This window comes from Somniosus microcephalus, chromosome 5, assembly GCF_052327205.1.
Source record: "Somniosus microcephalus isolate GS21.2 chromosome 5, FLI_Smic_1.0, whole genome shotgun sequence".
Lineage (NCBI taxonomy): Eukaryota > Metazoa > Chordata > Chondrichthyes > Squaliformes > Somniosidae > Somniosus > Somniosus microcephalus.
The window spans coordinates 199,605,316-199,629,597 of record NC_140991.1 but is presented as its reverse complement, the minus strand read 5'-3'; the positions used below and the strand labels follow the sequence as shown (position 1 = coordinate 199,629,597).

At 41.6% G+C, this 24,282-nt stretch overlaps 1 protein-coding gene across 11 annotated transcripts in view; it reads left to right on the top strand.

Moving 5' to 3' along the window:
• The window catches only part of LOC147117517 (sodium bicarbonate cotransporter 3-like), a 288,206-nt gene that overhangs the window by 166,274 nt on the left and 97,650 nt on the right, over nucleotides 1–24,282 (top strand). For 6 of the 11 annotated variants that reach the window (XM_085988562.1, XM_085988560.1, XM_085988566.1 and 3 more), the window contains 6 exons: nucleotides 3,170–3,282; nucleotides 5,952–6,109; nucleotides 14,764–14,851; nucleotides 15,277–15,423; nucleotides 17,027–17,124; nucleotides 20,287–20,461. In XM_085988562.1, the coding sequence (XP_085844688.1) occupies nucleotides 3,170–3,282; nucleotides 5,952–6,109; nucleotides 14,764–14,851; nucleotides 15,277–15,423; nucleotides 17,027–17,124; nucleotides 20,287–20,461 (779 nt within the window). Of the gene's footprint in view, nucleotides 1–3,169; nucleotides 3,283–5,142; nucleotides 5,200–5,951; nucleotides 6,110–14,763; nucleotides 14,852–15,276; nucleotides 15,424–17,026; nucleotides 17,125–20,286; nucleotides 20,462–24,282 lie in introns of all 11 variants that reach the window. The other 5 variants (XM_085988558.1, XM_085988561.1, XM_085988564.1 and 2 more) reach the window with 1 other exon arrangement.

The window sequence follows — 24,282 nt, the reverse complement described above, 5'->3', positions numbered from 1 at the left end:
ATTTAAATTATTGTTTAAAAGTTATTTCATGTAATTTATAGTTTTTTAAAAATGTGATCTTTAAAAAAAATTTATTTGAAGATTTAGTGATGTTTTGGGGCTTATAATATTTATAGGTTTGACAGGTCTTCCTGTCAAACTTATGAATGAAGCATTCCCTGCTCCGATTGGCTCTCCATGGCCCACGTGATCCCAGGGGACGCATCGAACTAACTGCGCCCCTGGGATACGCAAGGCCCAGGATCGCAATTCCACTGGGGCCCACAGCTCAATGGCCGGCGCGCAAGGTTGTGCAGGTCGGAGGCTTGCACCCGCGGGAAGACTCCGACCCGAATTTCTGGGCCATTGTCATGGGATAGCAACTAATGTATCCATAAAATTACTTTGCCTGAAGACTAGACGTGGCCTTGACTCAGAGTTTTTCTTTACAAGGGCAACTGATTTTATCTTGCACAAAAAAAAGCTGCCCTCCCTCCGCCCCACCCCACATGACTGTAGCCTCGCTGTCAACATTTTTTTTTACAATAGATGCAGTGTTCATCTTTAATCAAAACTGGTATGAACTTATTGCCCAATTCGCCTGTATTGAGTGCTGCAGAAGCAGTGTCCTTTAGATTAAACTGTATTAAAAAATTGATGCAGGACTAAAATATGTGTAGCAGCATATAACTGGAAATGTGGCATTACTTGGTTATCAGTAGTTGGATCATCAAAAAACAAAGCAGTTTATTATCACATTTTTCAGAATCTAGTTTCCGTATCAATTATTTATCACTTCACCTACACAATAGCACAATTAAATCTGGGTCCATATTGGATGTTCCTCCTTACCTGATGGCAACCGCTAACTGCATTGATGACATTTAACATATTTTGCCAATAGGTTAAATTGGGAGTTTACCTGCTTCTGATTTAAATGTAGGAAACTTGTGTTGTAGTTGTACTATACTTTGGGAGCTAGGAAAGCTCTGACCAGTTAAGACTAGTATAGTATAACCATCATGGCTTCTTTCTGAAGTAGCCAGTATATCTGAATAAATAAAGCCAGCTAACCAATTTGTCCAGTAGCCATGTGCAGTATGCTTTCTAATCAATTTCTATTGAGGATGACTGAACTCAGAATATAATATATAATGTTGTATTGCCTCCACTGCTTTGTTGCACAATGCAGTGTGGAGTAATTCTTGTGCGTGCATGAAATATCTTTTGTTGAACCATTATGATGATTCCAAATTCTTATAAAAACAAATTACTTACGTTGTAGCCAGGACTGAACCAAACTCAGCAAGTTCTATGTAACAGAAACCAATATAACAGGGTGTTTTCTCTCCAGCCAAGGACAGAATACTGATTTTTAAAGAATGTATGTTTTTAAGTGGCAGTCCAGCACAAAAATTGGAGGTAACCTTGTGACATGGATTGGTAATTGGTTGTGAGGTAGGAGACAGAGAGTAGGGGTAAACGGAATGTTCTCTGCTGGGATGTAACAAGTGATGTCCCCCAAGGATCTGTACTGTAGCCTCAGCTTTTCACCATATATATTAATGACTTGGATGAAGGAATCGAGAGTTGTGTATCCAAGTTTACAGGTGACATTAAGTTAGAAAGCACAGTAAATTGTGTAGATGAGATGAAGTTACAAAGGGGCATTGATAGACTAAGTGAATGGGCAAAGTATGGCAAATGGAGTTCAGTGTGAGGTCATCCACTTTGGATCCGAAAAAGACAAATTGGAATATTTTCTTAATGGTGAGAGACTGGGAGCTATGGAAGAGCAAATGGTTTTGAGTGTCCATGTACACAAATCACAAAAAGTTAGTGCACAGGTAGAAAAAGCGTAAAGCATTAACACTTACTTTCTTGCACTTTGTTGCTAGTAAAATATATATGCACCAAATTTTATTTATTGCATTACACTGTATTGTCATGCATTATTCTGAATGACATCATTGAACATTTATGTGAATCAATTAATTTATTTGCAAATGGATAGCATGGTTTTCTTTGCACTTGTACTCAATTTTCTGCCTTTTACTTCGGTTTACAATATATTAGCATTGAGCAGGTACTTGTTATAGTCCTTGAGGTGGCTATGAATGCTGTTTCACGGAAAACGCTGTTCCCAGCTGCTGGAAGGTGCATGTACTTGTTGTATAATTGCCTTAATGCCCAACAGGATAAAAATGGTCTCCTATATGAGAATAGTCCCATCTGCCCCAAATGGAACACAATTTAGAATATTTTGGGAAATATGTGAGGCTGTAGTTTATATTTTTAGTAACTTAATAAGAGCTGTACCTCCGGAATGAAGGTTAGCAGAAATTATTCCAAGGGTCAAATAAAACATAAATCTGGAAATTATGGGTCAGTTAGCCTAACACTTGTAATAAGGAAAATAAATGGGCATTTAACAACACACTACCAATATTATCTGAAAAGGCAGTACAGTAATAGTCAACATTGTTTTAGTAGCAATAGGTCATGCCTCAAATCTATTCGACTTCTTTGAAGATGTCTAATTATTAGGCAAAAGCTACCCAGTGGATATAGTATCCTTGGAGTTTAGGAAAATACTTAATAAAGTTACATTTTGAGGCTTTTAAAGATGATCAAGTCTCATGGAAATGGTGGTATATTGGCTAGCTAGATTGAAAACTGCTAGCTTGAAAAATAATGTTGAACTTCTAATTGCAGTACTGCATTAGATGTGCGAATAGAGTAGTTCCTCATTCTCCACCTCCAATTCTTGTACTTTCCTCTGAAAAAATTAAGAGCAATTAACTCTTAATGTACTTCATTCAGTTTGAATCTTGATTTTTTTCTGTATACAGGGCCTCATATCTCAGCTTACTGTGTACTCTTGTACACATTTAAAAAATAATAAATGACACATAATGGGGAAAAAAATTCTTGAATGGCTTAATGCTTTGAGGAAATACAATACACCTGCAGCTAGCACCAAGCTTTACCTCTGTTGATTTAATACTTTTACGTGAACATGCCACTTAATCACACTTGTTAACATGCTTAACTTCTACAGATTGCTGCAACACTGTGCTACCACATCTAACAATCAAATGGTTTGGTTGGGGATAGTTACCTTTTATGTGTATCGTTTATGTATACTTTGCTGAATGTTTTTTTTCCCCATACATCTTAAAATAAACAGGACTTCTAGCATCTCCCCAATCTGCACCAGGTATCTTGGAGACAAAGAGCATTGAAAACAAATCAACGGGTAATAGTGCAAGTAGAGAAAACAGCACAGTGGACTTCAGCAAGGTAATTATTTGGACATAAAGTGCCAAAAATAATTATACAGAAGTACTGAATGATTTTCCACATTTTAAAAAATGTCTATAATATTCCATTGGAGCTATTTTTAAACCAAAGTTTAATCGTATCAAAGATGCCCCATTTCCTTATAAGTAACTATTTCAGTTTGCTGTAATGTCTGAGAGCATTTCATCATATCTATGTAGTTGCTCAAGGTCAATTAGTTTATTGGCATGGTAAACTCCTGTGTATCAAGGGTTACTCAATCAGGCAGAATTGACAGTGGTATCCTCAGGCATTCACTGACAGAGGAAGATATAGTTCTTGGACCTTCTAGCTCTCCAATTACCTTATCAAGATCTAGGAGGATCTCTTGACTCACATAGGTGGCCAGATCTGCCATGGCAACCCCTTATGGCTTCTAACTGACGATATGTTTTGTGCACAGGCTGGCTTAGAGGCACTCAGTGATGTACCTGCTGGCATCCAGAAAGATTTTTACTTTGAAAGCCTAAAAAGCAAAGTGGAAATGCTTTGTCTACAGGTGTTAATCGTGGATGTAACATGTAGGGTGTAACGTGCCTTTTTTATCATATTTGCAACTGCTGCTGGAACTACCTCCTTTTAAAAGGAAATTAATACATTAGAGACACTCCAGAGAACAAATCCTGCAACCTTGAGCACGTCCTCAGTCTGCATCAGTAGCATTTTGTCAGTCCGCTGGTACAGAACTCCTCTTCAGCATCTAACAGTATCTGGTTGTTTTTCAAAATTATTTGAAGAAAAGCTAGATTTTCAACTTGCTGCTCGGGTGTAAAACTGACGGTACAGATTGGCCACCCGTTATAGAATCCACCCGATTTTCATATCCAGTGAAATAAATGGAAAATTGGCCGGTGTCAATAATGGGCAGCCGGCCTGCATCACCAATTTTATGCCTGGGCAGCAAGTTGAAAATCTGCCCCATTGCATGTGTATTGTAGATTGATCAAAAGTAGATTATGCTTATATTAGTTAACTGCTTTCAAAAGGATCAGGATAAATATTTGGTTTTGAAAAAGGCTGAATGTTATAAGCTGTGCTTAGGCAAAAATTACTAAATTCTTTGTGGAACTCCATAGTTCAAGTTAGATTGGGATCATGTAGCCGGTGGAATTCAACCAAGTTTGAATAATGTTAGTGAGATTCTAATATTTTTTCGTTCGATCACCTTGGGAGGGAGGGGACAATGGAGGAAATTTTATTTCTTCCCCTTGAAAATGTTAACTTTTTTTCTGTATCATACTAAATATTTTGTGTGGTCCATTTAAAAAAAAAAGTACTGCATTAAAAATATGCAAGAGCCTGCTGCGGTAAGTTAATTTTTCACTAATTAGTTGAATAGAATTTATTTACATGCATTCACAAAATACAGACAGTAGTGATACTGTTGCACAACTTTACCTTTCTGCTGTGGCACATTTGTAAGATTTCGATAACATTTGTTATTTTGCTGGATCACAATAACAATTCATAGTTTGGGGCTACAAAACAATATATTGTACTTTGTGATAAAATTGTTTAAATTGTAGTTCATTCTAGGAATAACATTTTCTTTGTCAGTATGATTTACAGTTGCTACTTTTCCCGGAGTTGACTCAATTTCATGTTTAATTTCAGTGATTTAAATTTTTTATCTTAACTGTAGTTAAACTGTGTAAATTGTTTTTTTTCTTGTAAATTATTTATCCTACAATTTGAAGCAGGTATGCTGGTGCCTGCATCTCTATTACGACTTTTTTCTTGTTTTTCCCTTTTTCTTTTTGTGTTTCCTTCCTTGGCTTCCTTTTTTTAATGTGCCTTCCTTGACTCCTGGTTGGACTGGAGTCTGAGTCCTGGCACTGTAGTTGTGTCACGCTTGGTATGAGACTCAAGAGGTCTACAGTAAGTTTTTAGTTCTGTGGCTTCTGATGTACTACTGTCGTGTACATTGTTTTGATGTGTGTGTGTGTGTGTGTTTTTAATAATATTGACCTGTGTCAAATCTTCAGTTTTGTGTGGTGATGGTTATATAAGAACATAAGAAATATATCAGCATAAGTAAATGTGCAGTAGTTTAGCTGTGTTGAATTAGTGTGAATTTTAGTTGAAAATTGGATTTGTAGCAATTAATGAGCAATATTTGTTGACTTGGATATTTGGAAATTAAATGTAATATAATAAAGTTTAACATTAAATATATTTCCCCTTTATACAAAATTACCCTTTAAACTAGTTTAAGACAAATGTTACTAAGAAGAAGCCTGATTTCATCATTTTCAAATTTTGAAGATGGGTTTTAACTTTAAAGTAGCATATCAGAGTCTTGAGCCCCTAAGGCACCCAGCGTTTGGTTCAGATGCCCAATTTGCACCCTTCCCGATTTTATACTTGATTGAAATTAAAATCAGAGGCTTTAGCTTTATAGGCAGCATAGGTTGTAATGAAAATTAATTTCCAGAAGATGAAAGTTTGGTATATCTGTCTGAATTTGGTTTGCTATGTGCAAAAAAAAAGCATACAAATTCAAACTAATTTTAGACTAGACACATCATTGTGCCTTATTTCATGTTGAGGAAGTAATTAGTTGTTGTCTGCTGCCAAAATATTTTGAACTGCTAAAAATCTTGTTCCATCCCTTACACACTTGTTTGTAGGTGGACATGAACTTTATGAGGAAGATTCCACCAGGTGCTGAGGCTTCCAACGTCTTAGTGGGAGAGGTGGACTTCCTCGAGAGACCCATCATAGCCTTTGTTCGTCTGTCTCCTGCTATCCTTCTCACAGGGCTCACAGAAGTTCCGATTCCAACCAGGTGAAACTAACATCAACGATAATCTTTATTTTATCAGAAGAAACACAATGTAACTGTGCTTTACTCCTGGTGAAATTGCTCCTTCCTTGTACAGGAAACTCGTTTAAACGGCACCTAAATATCCGGAATTCTCTATTAACTGGCAAAATTGGACATATAAATTGGCCAGGAAAAGCAGTAAACCTGAAGATTGGGAGCAGTTTAGGATTCAACAAAGGAGGACAAAGGGATTAATTAAGAGCGGGATAATAGAATATGAGAGTAAGCTTTCAGGGAACATAAACTGAACATAAGCTTTTATAGATATGATGAGAAGAGAAAAAGATTGGTGAAGTCAAGCGTAGGTCCCTTGCAGTCAGAATCAGGGGAATTTATAATGGGGAACAAAGAAATGGCAGACCAATTAAATACATATTTTGGTTCTGTCTTCACAAAGGAGGACACAAATAACCTCCCAGAGATGTCGGGGAACATAGGGTCTGATGAAAGGGAGGAACTGGAAGAAACCAGTATTTGTAGGGAAATGGTGTTAAGGAAATTGATGGGATTGAAGGCCGATAAATCCCCAGGGCCTGATAATCTACATCCTAGGGTACTTAAGGAAGTGGCCTTAGAAATAGTAGATGCATTGCTGATCATCTTCCAACATTCGATGGAATCTGGAACAGTACCCATGGATTGGAGGGTAGCTAATGTTACCCCACTATTCAAAAAAGGTGGTAGAGAGAAAACGGGGAATTACAGACCGGTAAGCCTGACATCGGTAGTGGGGAAAATGCCAGAGTCCATCATAAAAGATGTATTAGCAGAGCACTTGGAAAACAGTGACAGGATCGGACAAAGTCAACATGGATTTACAAAGGGTAAATCGTGCTTGACTAATCTACTGGAATTTTTTGAGGATGTTACTGGTAAAATAGATAAGGGAGAACCAGTGCATGTGGTGTATTTGGACTTTCAGAAGGCTTTCGATAAGGTCCCGCATAAGAGATTAGCGTGTAAAGTTAAGGCACATGGGATTGGGGGCAAGGTACTGACTTGGATAGAGAACTGGTTGGCAGACAGAAAGCAAAGAGTTGGAATAAACGGGTCTTTTTCCGAGTGGCAGGCAGTGACTAGTGGGGTACCGCAGGGATCGGTCCTTGGACCCCAACTATTCACAATATATATTAATGATCTAGACAAGGGAACTAGATGCAATATCTCCAAATTTGCAGACGACACAAAGCTGGGTGGGCGTGTGTGCTGTGAGGAGGATGCCGAGAAACTCCAGGATGATTTGGACAGGTTGGGTGATTGGGCAGAAGCATGGCAGATGCAATATAACGTGGATAAATGTGAGGTTATCCACTTTGGTAGCAAAAACAGGAAGGCAGATTATTATCTGAATGGCAATAGATTGGGAGAAGGGGAAGTGCAACGAGACCTGGGTGTCCTTGTGCACCAGTCGCTGAAGGTAAGCATGCAGGTGCAGCAGGCGGTTAAGAAGGCAAATGGTATGTTGGCCTTCGTAGCGAGAGGGTTTGAGTACAGGAACAAGGATGTCTTGCTGCAGTTGTACAGGGCCTTGGTGAGACCACACCTGTGGAAGTCTCTACCACAGAAGGCAGTAGAGGCCAATTCATTAAATATATTCAAGAAGGAGTTGGATATATTTCTCAAGGCTAAAGGGATCAAGGGGTATGGGGAGAAAGCAAGGACCGGGTACTGAATTTGGATGATCAGCCATGATCGCATTGAATGGCGGAGCAGGCTCGAGGGGCCGAATGACCTACTCCTGCTCCTATCTTCTATGTTTCTATGTAAAATTCATACTCCAAAAACAATACCTGAGAAATGTTGCCGAGCTAGTCAGTAGGGGTAGCTCTCCAAACTGCCACGACTCGGCTTCTTGGCGCTGTTGGAAGTCCAATTACAGTATACTGCACATTTCTTGATTTTTTAATTTTTGTTTGTTTAAAAATAGCCTCGGTAGATAACCCTCTCCGTCATCCGGAATTTTTAATCAGCCGGCACCATCCCGGTCCCATCGGTGCCGGATACCAAAGAGTTTACTGTAATAAGAAACGATTTCCTCAGTCATTCAATCACTACATAGAAATGAACAGGCAGTTGTGCATGTTTGGCACCATGACGTTTTGTGGCCTGTTCCACACCATTTTGTGTCTGTGTGGATAGAGGTCATGACGGGGAAAATTGATAAAACTAGAAAGGCCGTCGTACGTGTTTTCACACTGTTCCCTTTGGGGAACTGTATGAAGTGGTGGAAGGATTTCTGGCCGCGATTAACGCTCCTTCCGTGACCGTAACCATCTTCGTACCAGCCATAGGGTGGTTAGTCCTATGGCGGGAGGGTTTTACGGGCTCCCACAACCCATACGAGGGGGGGGCGGCCACCCACACCCACGGACGCAAGTATCCCGCTGGATGTCAACCCAGAATTTAGAGCCGGAACTCCGACTCCACTTGCCGGGACTGTCTGGAGCGGGGTTCGAAACCCTATGCCTTCTGGCCCAGCGGCGGGGATACTACCGCTATGCCAAAGGCCCACTCCACTAGAAAGGTAAATGCCTAATAACCCAGTCCAAATAGAGGACAAAATGAAGATTTGGAGGGAGCTTTGCACATGGCAGCTGAATGCTTTAAAAAAAAACTTGATCATTAAGTGGGGTACACTCTTTATATTGGCATTCTGAGATATGCTGGCAGCATATTAATGGTACCTTCGCACATGCAACTCTTTGAGCCTTAAAACTGCAACTTTTAACACCGCAGTCCAGAGTTGCATATTGTGATCCCAGAAGGTCAAGATCAACCAAGTGACAGCTTGAATTGAGTAGATTGTGACTGCAACTCTGCCATAATGTATCGCCCTTGTGATTGAAGCTCCTTTATTGTTTGGCGGTGTGGAATTGAAGAGTTCAGGCCTGACTCTGTTTTGGCATGTGGACTGGTTCATCCTGTTAGTAGTGTGGAAAACTAATATTTTTTGCCCAAATTGGTGAGAATCTAAACTACTGTGACGAGGTTCTTAAACAAGGGCCTCACTCCCCATTCCTATATCAGTATTTTATAGTGGCCTTTTGGTGTTTTGAATTTTGTTTGATAACGCTCCTGTGAAGTGCCTTGGGATGTTTTACTACATTAAAGGCACTATATAAATGCAAGTTGTTGGCGGTGGTAGAACCATACTATTCTGTGCACTGAATGGCTCATCAGAGGTTTCGAATGGCACCATGAATACCTTGAGCAGAGACAGTGTTTGGCTAAGTGAGTGAATTTTCTCCTCGAGATAAACTAACCCATATTCAGCAACTGGGGTACCTGGAAATAGATTTCTTAGTGACCTTTCAGAACAAAATACTGCAAAGATTTTGATGCAAGGTGGCAGGAGGGTAGCGTTTATGAATGAATTGCCATTTTTTGCTTTGATGGTTGGGGTCATCCACAAAATCTGCACAGCAATTTTGGTAACTCTAACTTCTCTAGAAGATGAGATGAACATGTTGGATACAGTTTTGAATCCTGTACTGTGGAAGATTTTACCCCAGTGGAGGGCTACATATGTCACAGTGTACCCCAGAGTGCCTAGTTTGATGACTGCTTTTGAGAGCCAGCCCAGTTGTGCATGTTATCCTGTGACTGTGGTGCATTGTCCCCCATCAACCACTTTGCAACCTTTGACATCCACAGCAACCTCCTCCAATGCCTTTCCTCCATTGTCCAGCTCAGTGGGATTGCCCACGTTTGGTTCCACTCTTGCCTATCTGATTGTAGCCAGCATCTCCAGCAGTAGTTTGCAGACGACACAAAGCTGGGTGGGCGTGTGTGCTGTGAGGAGGATGCAGAGAAACTCCAGTATGATTTGGACAGGTTGGGTGATTGGGCAGATGCCTGGCAAATGCAGTATAATGTGGATAAATGCGAGGTTATCCACTTCGGTGGCAAAAACAGGAAGACAGATTATTATCTGAATGGCAATAGATTGGGAAAAGGGGAAGTGCAACGAGACCTGGGTGTCCTTGTGCACCAGTCACTGAAGGTAAGTATGCAGGTGCAGCAGGAGGTTAAGAAGGCAAATGGTATGTTGGCCTTCGTAGCGAGAGGGTTTGCGTACAGGAACAAGGATGTCTTGCTGCAGTTGTACAGGGCCTTGGTGAGACCACATCTTGAGTATTGTGTGCAGTTTTGGTCGCCTTATCTGAGGAAGGATGTTCTTGCCATGGAGGGAGTGCAGCAAAGATTCACCAGGCTGATACCTGGGATGGCAGTAATGATGTATGAGGAGAGATTGGGTCGATTAGGCTTATATTCGCTGGAGTTTAGAAGAATGAGAGAGGATCTCATTGAAACTTATAAAATTCTAACAGGACTAGACAGACTAGATGCAGGAAAGATGTCCCCCATGGCGGGGGAGTCCAGAACCAGGGGTCACAGTCTAAGGCTAAGGGGTAAGCCATTTAGGACTGAGATGAGGAGGAATTTCTTCATCCAGAGTGGTGAACCTGTGGAATTCTCTGCCACACAGAGCAGTTGAACCAAATCATTAAATATATTCAAGAAGGAGTTAGATATATTTCTTGAGGCTAAAGGGATCAAGGGATATGGGGAGAAAGCAGGAATAGGGTACTGAATTTGGATAATCAGCCATGATCTCATTAAATGGTGGAGCAGGCTCGAGGGGCCGAATGGCCTACTCCTGCTCCTATCTTCTATGTTTCTATCTAGTAGCCTTTCTTCCTGCTTCTGTACCATTACCTTAGGAGTCCCCCAACGATCCTTGGGCCCCTCTTATTTTCTCATCTACATGCTGCTGCTTGTCAACCCTATATACAGACATGGGGTCAGCTTCCACATGTACACTGATGAGACACAACTCACCACCCCACAACCTCTTGACCCCTCCGCTGTGTTGCGGACTGCTTGTCCAATATCCAGTCTTGGATGAGCTGCATACTTCCACCATTGCGAAGACTGAAGCCATTGTCTTCGGCCCCTGCCATAAATTACGTATCCTCACCACAGATTCCATCCCCTCCCCGTTCATTGGCGCAGGCTGAAACAGACTATTTGCAGTCTCTTGTGTCCTATTTAACTGTGAGGTGAACTTCAACCCCCCATCATCTCCATCACAAAGACTGCCTACTGCCACCTCCGTAACATTGTTTGCCTCTGGCTCTGTCTCAACCTGGCTGCTAAAACCTTTTTCCATGTCTCTGTCACTTCCAGTTTTGACACTTGCAATGCTCTACTTGCCAGCATTCCATCCACCACCTTCAGCTTGTCCAAAACTCTTATTCATATCCTATCTTGCTCAACCATCACCACATTCCTTGTTAACCACATTGGCTCCAAGTTCCCCACTGCCTCAAATTTAAATTTTATATCCTTGTGTTTAAATCCCTTAATGGCCTTGGCCCTCCCTATCTTTAACTTCCCCAGCCCGGCAATCCCCCCCCCCCCCCCCCTCGTATTCTCTGTTATTTTCACTCTCGCCTTTTGTGCATCTCCTGTCCCTTCGCCCCATCATTGATGGCTGTGCCTTCAGCTGCCTGGGCTCTACTATCTGTCCTGCCACATCCAGTCGTAAATGGTGATGGACCTTTAAACAACTAACGGGAGGAGGAGGCTCCATGAATATCCCCATCCCCATCCTCATTGATGTTGGAGCCCAGCACATGAGTCCAACAGACAGGGCTGAAGCATTTGCAACCATCTTCAGCCAGAAGTGCCCAGTGGATGATCCATAGTGGCCTCCTCCTAAGGTCCCCACCATTACAGAAGCCAGTCTTCAGCCAATTCGATTCACTCCACGTGATACCGAGAAACGGCTGAGCACACTGGATACAGCAAAGGCTATGGGTCCTGACAACATCCCGGCTGTCGTGCTGATGATTTGTGCTCCAGAACTAGCCATGCCTCTAACCAAGCTATTCCAGTACAGCTACAACACTGACATCTATCTGACAATGTGGAAAACCGTCCAGGTATGTCCTGTCCACAAAAAAAAACAGGACAAATCCAATCCAGCCAATTACCGCCCCATCAGTCTACTCTCAATCATCAGCAAAGTGATGGAAGGTGTCATCAACAGTGCTATTAAGCGGCACTTAGTCACCAATAACCTGCTCACTGATGTCCAGTTTGGGTTCTGCCAGGGCCACTCGGCTCCCAACCTCATTACAGCCTAGGTCCAAACATGGCCAAAGGAGCTGAATTCCAGAGGGTGAGGTGAGAGTGACTGCCCTTGATATCAAGGCAGCATTTGACCGAGTGTGGCATCAAGGAGCCCTAGTCAAACTGAAGTCAATGGGAATCCGGGGGGGGAGGGAAGGGAGAGAAACTCTCCACTGGCTGGAGTCATACCTAGCACAAAGGAAGATGGTTGTGGTTGTTGGAGGTCAATCATCACAGCCCCAGGACATTGCTGCAGGAGTTCCTCAGGGCAGTGTCCTAGGCCCAACCATCTTCAGCTGCTTCATCAATGACCTTCCCTCCAACATAAGGTCAAAAATGGGGATGTTCGCTAATGACTGCACTGTGTTCATTACCATTCACAACTCCTCAGATAAGGAAGCAGTCCATGCCCACATGCAAAAAGACCTGGATGACGTTCAAGCATGGGCTCATAAGTGGCAGGTAACATTTGCGCCACAGAAGTGCCAGGCAATGACTATTTCCAACAAGCGAGAGTCTAACCACTGCCCATTGACATTCAACGGCATTACCATCGCCGAATCCCCCACCATCAACATCCTGGACCAGGAGCTTAACTGGACCAGCCACATAAATACTGTAGCAACAAGAGCAGGTCAGAGGTTAGATATTCTGCGGCGTGTGTCTCGCCTCCTGACTCCCCAATGCCTTTCCACCATCTACAAGGCACAAGTAAGGAGTGTGATGGAATACTCTCCACTTGCCTGGATGAGTGGAGCTACAACAACACTCGACCATCCAGGACAAAGCAGCGCGCTTGATTGGCACCCCATCCACCACCTTAAACATTCACTCCCTCCACCACCGGCGTACCGTGGCTGCAGTGTTTACCATCTACAAGATGCACTGCAGCAACTCGCCAAGGCTTCTTCGGCAGTACCTCCCAAACCCTCGACCTCTTTCACCTAGAAGGACAAGGGCAGCAGGCGCATTGGAACACCACCACTTCCAAGTTCCCCTCCAAGTTACACACCATCCTGACTTGGAAGTATATCGCCGTTCCTTCATCATAGCTGGGTTAAAGTCCTGGAACTCCCTCCCTAACAGCACTGTGGGAGTACCTTCATTGCAGCGGTTTAAGAAGGCGGCTCACCACCACCTTCTCGAGGGCAATTAGGGATGGGTAATAAATGCTGGCTTTGCCAGCGATGCCCACATTCCATGAATGAATAATTTTTTTTTTTAAACCTGGAATTCCCTCCCATAGCCTCTCCACCTCCCTTGTCTCCTTTTAGGGCCTTCTTTAAAACCTACCTCCTTGACCAAGCTTTTGGCTACCCTTTCTAATATCTCCTCCTCTGTCTTGACATCAATATTGGTTTAATTCTGCTTCAATGAAGTGCCGTGGGACTTATTCCTACGTTAAAGGTACTACATCAATGCAAGTTATTGTTGCATGGTTTCATTCTTTCAGCTGTGCTTCAGTAACGATTGCAATGTTACACTCAAAGTCTTTGCCAGTTGATGCTAAGATAAGGATTCATGACCTTTGGCGTGTGATGTCCCACAGGGGAGCCATTAATTTCAGAGTACCCAGTCTTTGCCCTGCTCTTGAAGCCATATTGCTGGTCCAGTTCAGCTTCTGATCATTGGTAAACCCCAAGATCTTGGCGCACTTGGCAATGGTTGGTATTGTTCAAGAGACGATGACTGAGCATTTGTTTGCTCAAGATGGTCATTATGCACCGTTTGCGTTGCATGAATGTTAATTGCCACTTGTCAACCCAGGCTGGATATTATTTAGGTGCTGCTGTAGGTTCACATGGGCTGCTTAGCTAGCAGAGGAGCTGTGAATGGAGCTGAACGCTAAGATTATCAGCTCCATTCCTGATCTTATGACAGGGGAGGTCATTAATGGAACATCTGAAGATGGTTTGGCTGAGGACCCTTCCCTGCAGTGATGTCCTAGGACTGTGATAACTGGTCTCTGATGGTCACAACTATCTTCATTTGTGTCGGGTATGCCTCTAGAAATGAGAGGGATTTTGCCTTGCCCACCCGTCCACAACACTTCACTCCATCACTTATATGAAAAGTTTCCACGATATAAGTTTTTCAATTGCTGCATATCAGTTGTTCTGTTTGTTCATTTAGTATTTTTGCTACAGTTTACGAACGATGTTGTGGATAACATAGATATTGGGGCCGATTCTGTGCTCCCTGGTAGTGCAATTCAGGCCTGGGAGTGCAGTATTGGCATCGGCCTTATTGACCCACAAAATGCATCTTGCGACATGTTTGAAATTGTGGCATTGGTTTATATGTGCAGATAGTTCTATCCTCGGTGTTAGTAATAGATACTTGCATTCTTACTGCAAAGGTAGTGCAACAATAGGAAATTGTATTTAGCTGCAAGGAGAAACAAGCAATTTGATCAAATTTAGGGTGATACCTAGAAAACTCTTCTATTTTCTAATGTGCATTTTTCTTCCCTTTAGATTTTTGTTTCTTATGTTGGGACCATCTGGCAAAGCACAGCAATACCATGAGATTGGTAGATCAATAGCTACTCTAATGACAGATGAGGCAAGTTGACTTTTTCCTCAAAGCAGTCTACCAGAGAATTACATTAGGTCATGTACGGGGTTGTAATTAATTTTAAATCAAAGATGAGAGCTCTTTTATTTGGTTACTCCTGGTCCAAACCAATCCTCAATCTATAAAATAAATGTTTGTACAAAGGGATACTATTGGATCTGCTTGTTAATTCAGAAAATGTATGTTAATTGTAAATAATCTACTTTATAGTTACTGTGTATCACTGTTACTTCAGGAGCCAAGTTAAATCTGCTGAACCACAAGTGTTAACTTTTGAAAGCTTTAATAATTATTAAAATCACTGACTTACTTTAAAACTGCAGTTGTTGTAAGAATGTAGTCATTTTTCCTCACTGGATCCATACTTAACAGGAGCAGCTCATAAACGTGTGTGTGTATATATATATTTTAAGGTTTTCCACGATGTTGCTTACAAAGCAAAAGATCGTACAGACCTGCTGGCAGGAATAGATGAATTTTTAGATCAAGTTACCGTTCTCCCACCAGGCGAGTGGGATCCTTCAATACGAATTGAACCACCAAAAAATGTTCCTTCTCAGGTGAGCATCCTCTTTGCAGTCTAATAAATGAGAATTTTGTTTTTGACTTAATACATTTGATAACTTACTCCTCAAAAAAAGGTGTTCTTAGTTACTTTTATAAAAGTGTGTACATGTAACATAGTCAGATGTTAGAACTTCAGTTGTACTTTGTGTTGTACTATAATTTGCTTACAAGTTAATTTAAAGATAGTCACCATGAACTCCCTGGACTCCAATGTGTGAATACAGAATAGAAAGATGTCAAATGAAAAGAAAAATGCAAATGTTGTAAATTTGAAATAAAAACAGAAAATGCTAGAAGTATGCAATAGGTCACTCAACATTTGCAAAGAGCAAAGACCATTTATAATGTTTTAGATGTATACCCTTCTTCAGGTGATGGGTATATACCCAAAACTTCATAGGTCAGTCAGTTCTGACAGGTTATGTATTTCCAGCATTTTCTGTTACTCCAGGAAAATACCAGGCTGAAACCTTGGTCAGTGCTGAATTGGTTGAGTTTGGTTAGAATAGTGTTGCTGGCACTACAGTTTGCCTCAGTGTTCCTGTGCTTCAGAGTAAACAGATTAACCTGCACTCTTGAGTCTGATAGCAATTCAGTGACTCCTGCATAAAAGGATATCTGGTGAGTAATGGACTGGACATAGCTGTGATCTCCATAGTGGTTAAGTACCGTGTTATTTTTCATGTTCACACATGAAGAATAGCAAGATTCTTGGGCGTCAGGGTTGCAGGGAGTAAATTTCGAATACTGCAGTCACAGTTATGTGCACTTTTTGGGGGATTTGGGGTGTGGTCCCCGGATACTTTTTACATCAAAAAAGGTGCATCCTGGTTAATATTACAGGAAACTTTTGATTTACCGGCACCTAAATAACCGGAAATATCAGTTAACCGGCAAAATTCAGGAGTAGGTTCAGGTAAGTTTTACTTCATATTCTACTTGCCTTCCTCGATCTGTTGCTGTGCAAGGGTGTGGCTGCAGCTGTTGCTAAGCTACAGAGACGCTTGGAACTTGTGGCCATTGTTCTGAACCTGTTGCTAAGCAACAGGGTTTGTTGCTTTATACGGAGCTCTCCGTATCTTTTACTATAGCTTTCGGTTATCCGGAATTTTTGATGAACCGGCACCACGTTGATCCCGTCGTGCCGGATAAAAAAAAGTTTCCTGTAGTACATATTTTTTCACAATTGATTTATAGGAAAATAAATTGCATTTGGGTTTAACCATGTTCAGCAGACCAACAATTCCAAGAGTAACCTGAACAGTCAAACTCCCCATCAGAAGCACTTTTCCTCTTTTTTTTTTGCTTTTTAATGACACTATTTTCCTCGCCCCCCCTCTCATCTCTCTGTTCAGAGGCTGTTCTCCCCAATTCTTCCCCTTCCCTTTTCCTTATCAGGTGTAGTTAAAAGTTGTGCTTGTGGCTGGGATATTGATCATTTAGCTTTGGTGGACAGTACTTAACCCATGAAACTTTTCAAATGTATCACAGTAAATGAATCTTGAACTTTTAGTTGTCAGATCAGAAGATATTCAATGAAACTTTGATTACAGTTCATTTGTAAAATAATCTTTTTCTTTATCCACTATAAAAAAGGAAAAACGGAAGTGTCCTCTTATTGGTCCAACAATTATCAATGGAACCACAAATCACGAAGAGCATCACACAGGGCCAGAACTTGAGCGCACTGGAAGGTTTGTTCTACATATTTATTGCTACAGAGGTATTTTTTCCTGTGAAATTAATCTTAAGTTAGTCAACATAAGTTACACAACGTCAGATGGAGTGCAGGATTGAAAGTCAATTCTGTGGGGCTTTTGAAGCATTTTTTTGGCTTTTAATTTTTCTGTGCTTTATGTACCATCATCTTGAATATCTATGCCAGAGGCAGAGGTTGCTGAGAGTTTGGGGAAGGAGAGATTATGGTAAAATCTTGTAAATAGAGGCTGAAAGGGAGAGGAATCATATTCCTGTTACTTCCTGTTCCATATGCCTCCTTGCACTGTCCACCAACTGTCCTTTAAAAGACGTTAAGTTGAAGGCAAATAATGTTTGGTTATCTTGCTGCCATATAACTTTCAACTTTGGCATGGGCACAAAGCTGGCGGTATCACATCAGACCAGCCGCCCGTTACACACCTAGCCTGATCTTTTCTGTGTAATTGAATGGAAAGGAAAATTGGATGGGGTGTATAAGCGGTGGGCTGCCAGTTTTACGCATCCGGCGAATTTGAAAGTTACCCACATGGTCTTTAACATGAACTAGCTATATCTAGTGTAATTGCTGAGTAATGTTGCTTAATTGTGATGTTTTATATCCCCCTTTTTCCTCTGTTCATTGCATTTGATCACTAGAAAGTGCATGATCACAGTACATGGTAATACACCCAACCTTTTCCTAACTTCCTGTGGCTGTCTCCTTGGAACAGCCTTCTATTTCATAAGAAAGACTTGCATTTATATAGCATCTTTCATGACCACCGGATGTCTCAACCACTTGTACTTTTGGAGTGTAGTCACTGTTGTAATGTAGTAAACGCGGCAGCCAATTTTCGCACAGCAAGCTCCCACAAACAGCAATGTAATAATGACCAGATAATCTGTTTGTTATGTTGATTGAGGGATAAATATTGGCCAGGACACTGGGGATAACTACCCTGCTCCTCTACGAAATAGTGCTATGGGATCTTTTTCATCCACCTGAGAGAGCAGACGGGGCCTTGATTTAATGTCTCATCTGAAAGACAGTACCTCCGACAATACAGCACTCCCCTGGAGTGTCGGCCTAGATTTTTGTGTTCAGTTCCTGGAGTGGAACTTGAACCCACAACCTTCTAACTCAGTGGTTTGATTGTCACTGGTACAAAATTAACCAGATAGCAGCCTCTGGTAATGCTTCCTCGTGTTTGCTTCTTTGATATGAGAACAAACAGTATCCATGGTGGATACACTACATTACTGTTCAGTCCCAATTCATGCAAAATATAGAGATAATAATTGATGTATATTTACAGGAAAGTAGTGGCTTTAGAGGCATCCTAATGGGAAGCAGTAATGCAGCAGCATGTTAAACTATCTTTCATCCGAAGAGAAAGCAGAGTGGCTTTCGATGCTGTGGGCTCAGGTCCATCAGTTAGAGATGCATTACAAAGATTCTCATTCAGAAGGAACAGTTGGAGAGCTTATAAAGGTTAAGCATAATCTTTAATACTACAGGTAGACTACCCTTTATCCGAACATCCGAAAACCGAAACCCTCTAAAAACCGAAGGTTTTTTCGTTCAGCGTAAGTCGTGCGCACGACCCCGACCCCCGCCGACCCCCCACCCTTTCGGATAAGGGATAGTGTATCCTTTATCCGCACTTCCGAAAACCGAAATCCTCTGAAAACCGAAAGGTTTCGTTCAGCATAAGTCGTGCGCACGACCCCGACCCCGCCGACCCCCACCCCCGACAAATTTCCCAGTCTTATAAAATACCTTCTGAAATCCGAAATTTTCCGAAAACCGAAACACGGCTGGTCCCGAGGTTTTCGGATAAAGGATAGTCTACCTGTGCTAACATTAAAATAAACCAAATCCATGTTTCAGGCTCTGGAAAGGCTTTGACCAGGAAGATAAAGCGAGAAAATTGCTTCCTAGACAGCTGAAGCAGACAAGCAGCTACATAAACCCCAGCAATTATGAATACAGAATTTAAAAAAAGTTAATGCTGATTGTATTTCGCATCAGAAAGCATACGTATTTGCGTGACTTAGATTTCCATGAAGCCTTGGTGTCAATAATGCTACTGCAGACTTCCTGCAAGTAAAGTGCAGCTTTCTGCATGTTTGGAATTTCTGTTTTAAGGGTGAACATTTAAAACAAATTCTGCAAGCCAGGAAACTTGCAAGTAAGTTGGCAATGCTATAAGTGGTAGCAACATTTTTAAATAACTACAAAGGCACTAGTAAACTTTCTGCCAAAAAGAAATTCTGTAGATTTTTATGTGCTCCCTTTAAAAGTTTATTTTCAACCATTTTATGTCTCCCTTTGCCATAATTATTCCCCAGTTGAAAAGACTGGCAGCTGATAGTTCCTTTTGTAATATTGTTCTTGAGCTGAGCGAAGAACACCAGGCAGAGATTGGATTGCTTATCAATTTTTCCCTCCCTAGCCTCTTGTATTTTACCTCACCCAACAGTATGGCTAAAACAGCTAACTTCAAAGCCTTTAGATTTGCTTTTCTGATTTGAAGTGGGGAAAAAAAATCAGGTGAATTCAGCTGCAATGAATGATGTGGACTCATGCTTTTTGAAGCCAAAAATAAGTGAATGTTGGTAATCAAAACACTGGTTTAATTTGCAAAACAATTTTGGAAAAAAAAGTAAAGTTTCAAATGTCTATGCAACATACAATGCTAAAGAGTTGATGTACATGATCAGCTGCATTCTCTGAACTTCTTCCCAAAAGCATGGAGCTTTGTTCCTCTGTCTGTACACAACACAGGTGACTAAAGGTACACTCAACATCCATGTTGATCATTATGAAAATGAAATGTTCCTTATGCCAAATGGGGAAAGTGGCTGGATGTGTCACACCACAACTGTAGTATATCAACGTTGGCATTTGAGTTTGATCGCGTTTACACCTAATTTTGGAATTCATTATTCAGAGGATGATTGTTGAGTTTAATCTGATTTAACCTTTAAAATCAGGTGTCTCACTAGCTTTCCATAAGGGCGGCTGTGACTGTGACCCTATGTAATCCTTGACCCAGCTTGGTGAAGTTAAACGTGCTGAACACTGCCTGCTGTTTGCATTTAAGATGAGATGTTTGATTCTGAAGTTGTGTGAAAACTGCTAAATTAACCCACAGGCCCTTCGGTGGCTTAATCCGTGACATCAGAAGAAAATCACTGGTCTACTTGAGTGACTTCAGGGACGCATTTAGTCTGCAGTGCCTGGCTTCCATTCTTTTCCTTTATTGTGCCTGTATGTCTCCTGTCATCACATTTGGAGGGTTACTGGGGGAAGCTACAGAAAATAAAATAGTAAGTATCCAAGACTTGAATTTATTTTTTCTTGTGATTTCAGCTTTGTTTTATGCCTTGTTTTCTCCACATGACTGAATTTCACTAGGGAAGCTATCTTTCTCTAGGGTATGTTACCAGTTAATTAATCATGTATTAACGATTTCTAGATATATAGGTTAAGGGGTGGTTTGATTGAGGTTTTTAGGATTTTGAAAGGAATTGAATGGGTATACAGCGAGAAACGTTTTCTGCTGGTGGAGCTGTCTGAGACAAGGGGACATAACATTATAATCAGAGCCAGGCAATTCAGGAGAGAAGTTACGAAAGACTTCTTCACGCAAAGGGTGGTAGAAGTGTGGAATTCTCTTCCAAAAAAAAACGGTAGATGCTACCTCAATTAATAATATAAAATCTGAGATCGATAGATTTTTACTGGCCAAGGGTATTGAGGGATATGGAACCAATGTGGGTAGATGGAAATAGGATACAGCTCAGCCACCATGATCTCGTTGAATGGTGGAACAGGTTCGAGGGCCTGAATGGCCTACTCCTGTTCCTATTACATCTGTGGAAATATAAACCAGCTTTGCAAACAATTGTATGCCATTTTTGCAGCACACAATCTATAACTTATAATTTTATATATTAACATCATTGTGCAGGCACAAAACAATCTTGAAATGCTGTATCCTTTTGAGCAGGAGCCTGAAATTGACGAGCGTGTTTAAATTTGCAAGATTCCATGACCATAGATTCATAAAATCATAGGATGGTTACAGCATGGAAGAAGGCCATTTGGCCCATCGAGCCTGTGCTGGCTCTCTGCAAGAGCACTTTAGCTAGTCCCACTCCCCTGCCCTTTCCCTGTAGCCCTACAAATTTTTTCCTTCAAATACTTAATCAACTCCCTTTTGAAAGATAAGATCAAGTCTGCCTCCACCACCCTTTCAGGCAGTGCATTACTGATCTTAACCACTCTCTGCGTAAAAAAGTTTTTTCTTACCTCGCCTTTGGTAACTTTTGCCAATCACTTTAAATTTGTGTCCTCTGGTTCTCGACCCTTCTGCCAATGGGAACAGTTTCTCTCTCTCTACTCTGTCCAGACCCCTCATGATTTTGAACACCTCTATCAAATCTTCTCTGCTCCAAGGAGAACAACCCCAGCTCCTCCAGTCTATCAACGTAACTGAAGTCCCTCATTCCTGGAATCATTCTCATAAATCTTTTTTGCACCTTCTCTAAGGCCTACACATCCTTCCTAAAGTGTGGTGACCAGAATTGGACACATTACTCCAGTTGGGGCCGAACTAGTGTTTTATACAGGTTGTTCATAATTTCTACACTTTTGTACTCTATACCTCTATTTATGAAGCCCAGGATCCTGTAAGCCTTTTTAACTGTTTTCTCAACCTGCCCTGCCACCTTCAACAGTTTGTGCACACATACCCCCAGGTCTCTCTCTTCATGCACCCACTTCAGGATTGTACCATTTAGTTTATATGTCCTCTCCTCATTCTTTCTACCAAAATGTATCACTTCACACTTTTCTGTGTTAAATTTCATCTGCCACGTGTCCGCCCATTTCACCAGCCTGTCCATGTCTTCCTGAAGTCTATCACTCTCCTCCTCACTGTTCACTATACTTCCAAGTTTTGTGTCATCTGCAAATTTTGAAATTGTGCCCTGTACACCCATGTCCAAATTATTAATATATATATCAAGAAAAGCAGTGGTCCTAGAACCGACCCCTGGGGAACATCACTGTATACCTTCCTCCAGTCCGAAAAACAACCGTTCACCACTAATCTCTGTTTCCTGTCACTTAGCCAATTTCGTATCCATCCTGCTACTGTCCCTTTTATTCCATGGGCTTCAACTTTGCTGGCAAACATATTATGTGGCACTTTGTCGAACGCCTTTTGGAAATCCATGTACACTACGTCAACCGCATTGCCCTCATCAACCCTCTGTGTTACCTCGTCAAAAAACTCAATCAAGTTGGTTAAACACGATTTGTCTTTAACAAATCCATGCTGGCTTTCCTTAATTAATCCGCACCTATCCAAGTGACTGTTAATTTTGTTCCTGATTTATTGTTTCTAAAAGCTTCCCCACTACCAAGGTTAAACTGACTGGCCTGTAGATGCTGGGTTTATCTTTACACCCCTTTTTGAACAATGTTGTAACATTTGCAATCTCCAGTCCTCTGGCACCACCCCCGTATCTATGGAGGATTGGAATATTATGGCCAGTATCTCTGCGAGTTCCACCCTCAATTTCCTCAGCATCCTAGGATGTATCCCATCCGCTCCTGGTGATTTATCTATTTTTATGTACAGTCAGCCTTTCTAATACCTCTATCAATTTTTATCCTATCAAGTGTCTCCACTACCACCTCCTTCACTATGTCTATGGCAGCATCCTCTTCCTTGATGAAGACAGATGCAAAGTACTTGTTTAGTACCTCAGCCATACCCTCTGCCTCCATCCTTTTTGGTCCCGAATCAGCCCCACCCCTCCTCTTACTACCCTTTTACTGTTTATATGACTATATAAGACTTTTAGATTACCTTTTATGTTGGCTGCCATTCTATTCTCATACCCTCTCTTTGCCCCTCTTATTTTCTTTTTCACTTCTCCTCTGACCTTTCTATATATAGCCTGATTCTCGGATGTATTTGCAACCTGACATCTGTCATACGTGCTCTTTTTTCTGCTTTATCATATTCTCGATCTCTTTCGTTGTCCAGGGAGCTCTGACTTTAGTTGCCCTACCTTTCCCCCTAGTGGGAATGTACCTCAACTGTACCCAAGCTATTTCCTCTTTAAAGGCAGCCCACTGTTGCATTACAGTTTTGCCTGCCAATCTTTGATTCCAGTTTACCCGGGCCAGATCCATTTTCATCCCACTGAAATTGGCCTTCCCCCCCCAGTTAAACATTTTTACTCTAGATTGCGCCCTGTCCTTTTCCATAGCAAATCTAAACCTTATGATACTAGGATCACTGTTCCCTAAATGTTCCCCTACTGACACTTGCTCCACTTGACCCACCTCATTCCCCAGAACCAGATCCAGCAATGCCTCCTCACTCGTCGGGCCGGAAACGTACTGATCAAGAAAGTTCTCCTGAACACACTTCAGAAATTCTTCCCCTTCTCTGCCCTTTACACTATTACAATCCCAGTCTATAATAGGATAGTTGAAGGTCCCCCATTATTACTACTCTATAGTTCTTTCACCCTTCTAATTTCTCTGCAAATTTGCTCTGTATCTTTCCCACTATTTGGTGGTCTACAGAATACACCTAGTAGTGTAATGGCACCTGTATTATTTCTTAACTCTAGCCGTATACTGTAGATTCTGTCCTTGACCCCTCGAGGACATACTTCCTCTCCAGCACTAACATTCTCCTTAACCAATACTGCCATACCACCTCCTATTTTTCCTTCCCCATCTTTCCTGAACACCTTATAACCAGGAATATTTAATACCCAATCCTGCCCTTTTTTGAGCCAGCTCTCAGTTATTGCCACGTCATCATATTGCCATGTGGCTATTTGTGCCTGCAGCTCGCTCATCTTGTTTACTACGCTTCGTGCGTTCACATATACATACACTGTAAACCCATCTTGGACCATTCTGTATTCTGAGCTTGACCCCACCTAACACCTTACCATTTCTTACTTTAGTGTTCTCTGCCTCTCCCAATCCTTTGAGCACTTTATTTCCCCTTTCTCATGTTACATTCTGGTGCCCATTCCGCTGCCAAGTTAGTTTAAACCCTCCCCAACAGCACTAGCAAACCTCCCCACGAGGATATTGGTTCCAGCCCTGTTGA